Below are 9,928 nucleotides of genomic sequence, written 5' to 3'. Positions count from 1 at the left end.
GTGTGTGTGTGTGTGTGCGTGTGTGTGTGTGTGTGTATTCTGTTCTTTATTTTGTCTTCTTTTTACCTCCTTTTGTTTTTTGTTTCTTTGTTTTACTGCTTCTCTCTGCCAGACCTGCCACTTCTTGTCTATCTCCTGTGCATCAGCACTCTAAGCCTTGGCTTTATCCTGCTGTATCAGTTATCACTCATTTTTCCATTTTCCAGAATTTTGTTAAAATCTCTCAACCTCTGATGAATTCTCTTTGGGTTATCTTGCTGTTTTGTTATAAACTTATATGTTCTTTTTTTTTTTTTTTTTTTGAGATGGAGTCTTGCTCTGTTGCCTAGGCTGCAACCGCCAACTTCCTGGTTCAAGCGATTCTCCTGCCTCAGCCTCCTGAGTAGCAGAAATTACAGGCATGTGCCACCACGCCCAGATAATTTTTTTGTATTTTAGTAGAGACGGGGTTTCACGATGTTACCTAGGCTGATCTTGAACTCCTGTGCTCAGATGAGCCACCCACCTTGGCTTCCCAAAGTGTTGGGATTACGGGCATGAGCCACTGCACCCCGCCTATATGTTCTTTTAATGCCTTTACCGTTATTTTGTAGAGTCTTGGGAAGGAGGAGAAATAAATACATGTACTTATTTGCCATCTTTAATTGGACTGCTTAATGTAAAGTGTTTGTGTTATAAATTCCCCCTCATATATTTGGTTTTGTGACTGCAGTAGTGTAAATTCTCTGCCTAGAAGATTAAAGAAAGTGATTCTGTATGTGATTATGGAGTAAGGCTCAGATAACCTTGGGTGGTTTAAAGTTTTCTATTGAGTAATCTGGACAAGGGGGATTTAATATATTGCAGGCAGAGTGTGAGAATAACTCTCTCCTCATGACTTAAGAAGCCTGGTTCCTTATTTACAATTGGGATAAGATGAATGGTTCAATACCTGAGAAGTTCTACAAAAAGTTGCACAAAATATTTAGTTAAAATTAAGTTAAAAGTTAGTTAATTAAAATGAAAAGTTTGTATTCTGCTGTTAAACCATGCTCCTCTGCATGTCTGCACCTTCTATTTCCTCTAGATTTCTAGCACCTGAAAGAAAATACAGTTGCAGTGTCAGCCAGACAGGTCTCTCCTAATCTTAACCACAGCATTGGCTGGTTACTCCCATCACAGATCCCTCAGGATTGGCTGGGACTGCAAATAATACTGTTTGCCCACAATCAAGTTGATAAGCTACAACATAAATATATTCAGGTTCTTGTTCTTAGAATACAGCCTGAAGCACTTGCTTTCTTCTTTCTTCCTAACATTTTCACTCGAGTTCCAGAAAGGACACATTGGCCAATAGAAGAAAGAAAAGAAAAGAAAAGAAGGAAGGAGAAAAGAAGAAGAAAGAAGGAAAGAAAGAAAGATAATTTAAAGAGAGGGAAAAAAGGCTAAAATGGGTTTGCTGAATTCAAAAAATCCCCAAACCAAGCAAGCCCGAATTCTTCTTTTGGGACTTGACTCAGCTGGGAAGTCTACTCTCCTTTATAGATTAAAGCTTGCTGAAGATGTTGCCACCAGTCCTACAATAGGTTTCAATGTGGAGATGCTCGAATTGGAAAGGAGTCTTTCGCTCACTGTCTGGGATGTTGGAGGACAGGAGAAAATGAGAACTGTTTGGGGCTGGTACTGTGAGAACACTGACGGGCTGGTGTATGTTGTGGACAGTACAGACAAACAGCGACTGGAAGACTCTCGGAGACAGTTTGAACACATTTTGAAGAATGAACACATTAAAAATGCGCCTGTTGTTCTATTAGCCAACAAACAAGATGTGCCTGGAGCTCTGACTGTGGAGGACATCACCAGAATGTTCAACGTGAAGAAGCTCTGCAGTGACCGGAACTGGTATGTGCAACCCTGCTGTGCCATCACAGGGGACGGGCTGGCCCAGGGGTTCAGGAAATTAACTGAATTTGTGAAAAGCCACATGAAATCAAGAGGAGACACTGGCATTCTTCAAGCAGAACTGAGGCTTTGAAATGTCCAAGTCTCAACAGAGACACTGATGAAGTTGAAAGGGTAATTGTTTTTCCATGCCAAGTGAGGAAAGCAAATTATTCAGTTGACCAACTTTTCCTAAGATGTTTATTTCACCTAAATTTAGTTTAAAAACTTAGAATAATATCTAGAAAATAATTATTTTCATCCAAGAACTTTAGAAAACTGTGGTAATGATAACTAGGAATGAAAATATATAATGTCCCACAAATTTTTATCACGTTGGATGGCTTTGAATATAGTAAGTACCTTTTGTATCAAATAAATTATTGCATTATCAATTTTATATGACTACTAGAACAAAGCTTTAATAAGCTGTCTGCTAATAGCCTCAGAATTCTTCTGGATTGTTTCCAGCTGTAATAGGTATTGTATTTCCACCATGCTCCAATGTTATTACATAGGAGGGTGGTGTAACTGGGTGGTGTAAAAAATGAACTTTATGGAAAGGAAAAAGTCTGATGTTAACATCTTGTAAATTCTTATTCCCTAAACCTTTCTTATTCTCTAAATAAAGCCTTTCTTCTGTATTCCTGCCAGCTTTTTGAAATCTATTGTTGGGAGCTTTCTCCAAGGAATCTTAAACAATGAACTTCAGGCTACTAATTTCTCAGAGGCTGTGTTCTCCCACAGGGAGCAGAAGTGTATAAACTTAAAGGTCTGGTGATCAGGGTAGCACCTCGGAGATTAGGGAAAGATCTGGGCTCAGGGCTCAGCGCTAGGCTGCAGCCCTGAGTCTTGCTTCCTTGGAATTCAGTTTAACAGTCATTGCTTGGAAACATATGTACAGCTCATTATACTGATCAAACAGAAACCAGACCTAGACTTTGCTCTCAGAGACATACAATTCACAGCAGGAAACAACATAAAGCCAGTAGCTAGAGTAGGGCAAGAAGTGCTATGTGCAATTGCAGGAGAGACTCTTTTTAACCAGGGAAACAAGAAATGCTTCATGCAAAAGATGGTATTTAGAGGGTCCCTCTCTCCCAGTGACCCTACAAAGGTGCAGGTTCATCACTGGAAGTTCCCATCACTAGAAAACTTTTTAGAGGCATTAGGGCAGGAGGGCAGGTGAGTGGGCAAAGGAGCTGGAAATTGGAATGAAATTCCCCTGAGAAGCTCAGAACTTCCTGGGAGGCCCTGGTGCAAACAGACAATACTTTCCTCCTATCCCACCTCCAACCAGGCTCATTTGGGGCTGGAAGCAGAGCTCAAGCATCCATACCAGCCCCTAGGACTTCAAATCTTAAGGTCACAGGTGGAAGAAAAAGGGCACAATCAACCAAGGGTGTCAGCCCTGAGATTCCTCTTATGATTTTCTTCTCTCATCTTAGCTATTATTTGTTCAGTAAAGATCTGAGCACTTCCTTCTGTGCTACATGGTAGAGATTCAAATAAATTAGACATATGTAATAATAGTTACTGTGGGCTGAATACCTGTGGGTACTAGGCACTGTGGGCTAAGCACTTTCATACATTTTCTCATTTAATGTTCACAACTTCCCCAAAAGAAATAGGCATTATCTGAATTTTAAAGATGAGTATATTGAGTCTAAACAAGATTATACAACCACCACCACAAAAAAAAACACTACTTTGTATTTAACTGAGGAACAGCAGCACAGACAAGATTCAAATTCAGGTGTGTCTGACTCCGAGGTCTGTGCTGTTAGGTGTCCTGACACTGTTTTACAAATAAGGTACAGTCTCTGTCTTCACTGAACTTACTACACGCAATTAAGAATAAATCAGGCCAACATATATTACTTTTATAATAAAAAGGTTCTTAGAAAATATAAGCTAGGCAGAATAAATTAAGTTGAACAACAGAGATGTAAGAAACATGAAAGACTGGCAAAGAGTTTCTGATTTCAGGAGAACTCAGGGGGGGTGGCAATGTTAAATGCTTTGTAGTAGACCTTTTCCTGTTTCATAAAATAATGAAAATCTCAAATATGTATCTTCCCTTACAATTTCTCTGTGTACGTTTTTATGGAATCTTCTTAGCAATCTTAAATTGGAAATCACTAATTTGCCTCTACAAAAAATGCCTTTTGGAGAGGATCCAAGATGGCCAATTAGGAGCAGCTCAGGATTGCAGCTCCCAGTGAAAGCACAGAGGGTGAGTGGATGCCACATTTCCAGACAGATTTTTATTGCCCACAGACCAGGAGATTCCCAGGTGGAGGAGCCCCATGGGTTGTCAGCACGGCAGGTCTCCTCACAAAATACACAGGCCGGGTGCTGTTTTAGATAGCGATTGGAGCTCATGGGAGACAGAGTCACCCATTCAACTGATAAAAAGGGGACTGAAACAGGGAGTCAGGCCAGGAGATTCCCAGGCAAAAAAGCACCATGAATCTCCAGCGCAGCTGTTTCAGCCAGTGCAGGGGGTCACCGCTTGGGAAATCACACAGATCCTGGCACCTTTTCAACAGGTGACTGGAATGCCTGGAAGATAGAGTCGCCCATTCAAATGAAAAAAAGGGGACTGAAACAGGGAGCCAGGCCAAGAGATTCCCAGGCAAAAAAGTGCTACGATCCCCCAGTGCAGCTGTTTAAGCCAGCTCAGCGGGTCTCTGCACAAAATCTCACACAAATCTGGGTGCCGTTTCAACTGGTGACTGGGACGCTTGAGAGACAGAGTCGCCCATTCAACTGAAAAAAAAAAAGGGATCTGAGTCAGGGAGCCAGGTGATCAGGCTCAGCTGGTCCCACCCCACATAAAACAGCAATCTGAAACTCTCTGGATTGAGAGCTTCACAGCAAGCACAGCTGAACCCGGGATGGTCCAGCTCTGTGGGGGAGGGGCGCCTGCCATTACTGAGGCAGTCCACCACTACTGAGGTAGTCTGCCATTACTGAGGCAGCCCACCATTGCCGAGGCAGTCCACCATTACAGAAAGAGTCCACCCTTACAGAGGTGGGCTGCCATTGCCAAGGCAGTTCTAACCATAACCCTATAAACAGGACTGCAGGGAAGTTCACATGACAGCTGGGCAGAGCCCACAGAAGCTCAGCAAAGCCTCTGCAGGCAGATTGTGACTAGGCTACCTCCTTGCTGGGCAGGGCAGCCCTGAAAAAAGGCAGCAGCATGACAGAAACTTATAAATAAAGCCCCAAATCCCCAGGACAGAGCACCTGGGGGGAATAAAAGGCGTTCATGAGTTCTGCTGCAGCAGACTTAAACATACCTGCCCAGCAGCTCTGAATGAGACAACGGAGCTCACAGCTCAGCACTTGAGCTCCTATAAAGGGCAGACTATCTGCTCAAGCAGCTTCCTGACCCCTGTATAGCCAAACAGTCACCTCATAAAGGAGAGCTCAGATTGATATCTGGGAGGTATCCTTCTGGGACAAAGATAGCAGAAGAAGAAACTGGCAGCAACCCTTACTGTTCTGCAGCTGCTGCAGGTGATCCCCAGGCAAGCAGGGCCTGGAGTGGACCTCAGCAGTCCTACAGCAGAGGGACCTGACTGTTAGAAAAAAAACTAAGAAACAGAAAGAAATAACTTCATCATCAACAAACTGGAGGTCCACTCAGAGACCTCATCTGAAAGTCAATAACTACAAAGATGACAGGTAGATAAATCTACAAAGATGGGAAGAAAACAGTGCAAAAAGGATGAAAACACCCAAAACTAAAGTGCCTCTCCTCCTACAAGGGATCACAACTCCTCACCAACAAGGGAACAAGGTTGCATGGAGAATGAGTCTGATGAATTGACAGAAACAGGCTTCAGAAGGTGGGTAATGAGAAACTTCTCTGAGCTAAAAGAACATGTTCTAATCCAATGCAAAGAAACTAATAACCTTGAAAAAAGGTTTGACAAAATGCTAATGAGAATAAACAGCTTAGAGAGGATTATAAGTGAATTGATGGATCTGAAAAACACAATATGAGAACTTTGAGAAGCATATACAAGTTTCAACAGTCGAATCAACCAAGCATAAGAAAGGATATCAGAAGTTGAAGATCAACTCAAAGAAATAAAACAAGAAGGCAAGATTAGAGAAAAAAGAGTAAAAAGAAATCAACAAAGTCTCCAAGAAATACGGGACTATGTGAGAAGACCTAATCTATATTTAATAGGTGTACCTGAATGTGATGGAGAGAATGAATTCAAGAATAATGGAAAATACTCTTCAGGATATTATCCAGGAAAACTTCCCCAACCTAGCAAGGCAGGCCAATATTCAAGTCCAGGAAATACAGAGAACAACACAAAGATATTCCTCAAGAAGAGCAACCACAAGACACATAATCGTAAGATTCACCAGGGTTGAAATGAAAAAGAATATACTAAGGGCAGCCAGAGAGAAAGGTCAGGTTGCCCACAAAAAGAAGCCCATCAGACTTACAGTAGACCTCTCAGCAGAAACCCTACAAGCCAGAAGAGAGTGGGGGCCAATATTCAACATCCTTAAAGAAAAGAACTTTCAACCCAGAATTTCATATCCAGCCAAACTAAGCTTCATAAGTGAAGGAGAAATAAAATCCTTTACAAACAAGCGATTAATTACTCAGAGATTTCATCACCACCAGGCCTGCTTTACAAGAGTTCTTAAAAGAAGCACTAAACATAGAAAGGAACAACCAGTACCAGGCACTCCAAAAACATACCAAATGGTAAAGAGCATTGACATAATAAAGAAACTGCATTAACTAATAGGCAAAACAGCCAGCTAGCATCAAAATGGCAGGATCTAATTCACACCTAACAATATTAACCCTAAATGTAAATGGACTAAATGCCCCAATCAAAAGACACAGACTGGCAAATTGGATAAAAAACCAAAACCCATTGGTGTGCTGTATCTAGGAAGCTCATCTTACATGCAAGGATACACAAAGGCTCAAAATAAAGGGATGGAGGAAGATTTATCAAGCAAATGGAGAGCAAAAAAAGCAAGAGTTGCAATTCTAGTCTCTGATGAAATAGACTTTAAACCAACAATGATCAAAAGAGACAGAGAAGGACATTACATAATGGTAAAAGGATCAACGCAACAAGAATGGCTAATGAACCTAAATATATATGCACCCAATACAGGAGCACTCAGATACATAAGGCAAGTTCTTAATGACTTACAGAGACTTAGACTCCCACACAATAATAGTGGGAGACTTTAACACTCCACTGTCAATATTAGACAGATCAATCAGACAGAAAATTAACAAGGATATTCAGGACCTGAACTCAGACCTGGAACAAGCAAACCTGATAGACATTTACAGAACTCTCCAACCCAAATCCACAGAATATACATTCTTCTCAGCACCACATCACACCTACTCTAAAACTGAACACATACTTGGAAGTAAATCACTCCTCAGCAAATGCAAAACAACAGAAATCATAATGAACAGTCTCTCGGACCACAGTGCAATCAAGTTAGAACTCAGAATTCAGAAACTAACTCAGAATCACACAGCTTCATGGAAACTGAACAACTGGCTCTTGAACACTGACTGGATAAACAATGAAATGAAGGCAGAAATAAAGAAGTTCTTCGAAACCAACGAGAACAAAGACACAACATACCAGAATCTCTGGGACATATTTAAAGCAGTCTCTAGAGGAAAATATATAGCAATAAATGCCCACATGAGAAGCAATGAAAGATCTAAAATCCACACCCTATCATCAGAATTGAAAGAGCTAAAGGAGGCGGGTGCTGAACAATGAGAACACATGGACACAGGGAGGGGAGCATCACACATTGGGGTCCGTTGTGGGGGGCTAGGGGAGGGACAGCAGTGGGGTGGGGAGTTAGGGACATAAAGCACCAGATATAGGTGATGGGGAGGAAGGCGGCAAATCACACTGCCATGTGTGTATCTATGTAACAAACTTGCATGTTCTTCACGTGTACCCCCAAACCCAAAATACAATAAAAAAATGCCTTCTGGTGCTCGTGTATTTTGGTAATCTGTATTAAGTCAAGCCCTTTATGGCCCAGTTTTGGCATGATGTAAAAGTCAAAGAAAACAGTGTGTTAAAATACTGAAAGGAATTAAAATCACTTCAGAAAGCCCCTGCGTGTTTGTGTTGGGTGTAGTGGGCAAATACATTCTTCATGTGGAGCAAAACTTACAAAGTAGACTTTTCCTGTCATTTCAACATCTCCCCCCATATAGCAGCTGTTCCTTAACACCTCCGCCAGTGTTCTTCCCAAAACCTGTACCCTCCTCATGCTTTCTTCCTTTCTTCCCTGGGATCTAATCTATTTTCATCCATCAGTCACGTGTGTGTGTGTGTGTGTGTGTGTGAGACAAAGTCTCACTGTGTTGCCCAAGCTGAAGTGCAGTGGCATGATCTTGGCTCACTGCAGCCTCTGTTTCCTGGGTTCAAGCAATTCTCTTGCCTCAGCCTCCTGAGTAGCTGGGACTACAGGTGCACGCCACCATGCCTGGCTAATTTTTGTATTACTTAATAGAGATGGAGTTTCACCATGTTGGCCAGGCTGGTCTCAATGCTTTCTTTTTAAGTTAATTTTATCATTCTTTCTTTGGCAATTCCTTCCTGGTCTGTGCAGTATGATCTTGTCTGCCCTCCAACACACACACACACACACACACACACACACACACACACACACACACACAGCTGTGCACTCTTCACCCTGGTCTACTAATAAAGCCAAAGACTGAGGGATGGGAAAAAAATACATGGAAAATAGCAAAATATTTCTTGGCAGATGAGAGGAAAGAGGCTTGATATTTATTATTGTCATATTGTTTTTATTTTGTGCATTCCTTCCAGGTGTTTATATTTTTATTTTATTTTGTGTATTTTTTAAAAACGAATTTTATTGTGCATATTTGTGGTTTAGTTCATGTTTTTGGACACATATAAATAGTAAAATGATTACTATAGTGAAGCAAATTAACATATCTACCATCTCACATAGTGACTTTCTTGTGTGTGACAGGAAACTAAAATCTGCTTATTAATATTGAACAGAAATCCCAAATACCATGCATTTTTACTCTGTCATTTATCTGTAACAAGGTCAAACTTCTAATTTATCAAAATAGCATACTGCCATGGATTTAATAGGAACAAAAATGTACCACTTCTGAAATATTCCTTGGCTAAAGGTTTAAAAAATAAATTTGAAATCTCTGAGATTAAAGTAAATATCTCTGAGATTAAAGTTAAATATTCTGAAAAGTGAATATCAGAGAAATATTTCTATCTGATTTTCTAAGTATTATAGATGAAAAAAATCTCTTACAGAGCATAAGAATAAAGAATGGTGAATAAATAAAACAGCCACAGTGACTGATATGTATACGTGTATATATTTATTATATATTATATATGTATCAGTCATATATACATATATCAGATACACAAATACACACACACACACATATTAGACAGAGTCTTGCTCTGTCTCTCTAAGGCTGGAGTGCAGTGGTGCCATCTCAGCTCACTGCAGTCTCCACCTCTTGGGTTCAAGCAATTCTCCTGTCTCTGCCTCCCAAGTAGCTGGGACTATAGGCATGTGCCACCACACCTGGCTAATTTTGTATTTGTGGTAGATAAAGTGTTTTCACCATGTTGGCCAGGCTGGTCTCAAACTCCTGACCTCAGGTGATCTGCCCTCCTCCGCCTCCCAAAGTCCTGAGATTATCGGCATGAGCCACTGCGCCTGCCCATGACTGACATATATTAAAGTTCATTTGTCAGTTTAAAAAGCTGAACATGACTATGTTCTGATAACGAACAAACTGGGTTTCACCAAACTAAGGAAGACCAGGTATGGAAAGAGCACTGCAGTTCTAGCTCCTGGTGGGTGGCACTGAGGTGCTGACTGGATTCCTGCAGTGTGTTGACTATGTGGAGGAACCAACCCAAAGAGAGTGACCCTCCACTGTGATCTG

General features: G+C 41.1%; 1 protein-coding gene across 1 annotated transcript; it reads left to right on the top strand.

The window, feature by feature from the left end:
* Window positions 1-1,245: 1,245 nt before the first annotated feature.
* Window positions 1,246-2,006, top strand: ARL14 (ARF like GTPase 14). The gene is given in 2 exon segments (XM_008983550.5): window positions 1,246-1,983; window positions 1,985-2,006. Coding segments are annotated over 2 exon segments (576 nt in total). The 5' UTR covers window positions 1,246-1,429.
* Window positions 2,007-9,928: the final 7,922 nt, after the last annotated feature.

This window comes from Callithrix jacchus, chromosome 17, assembly GCF_049354715.1.
Source record: "Callithrix jacchus isolate 240 chromosome 17, calJac240_pri, whole genome shotgun sequence".
NCBI classification, from domain to species: Eukaryota; Metazoa; Chordata; class Mammalia; order Primates; family Cebidae; genus Callithrix; species Callithrix jacchus.
Note: the sequence above shows the minus strand (reverse complement) of the source record. Positions and strands in the feature narration are given on the sequence as shown.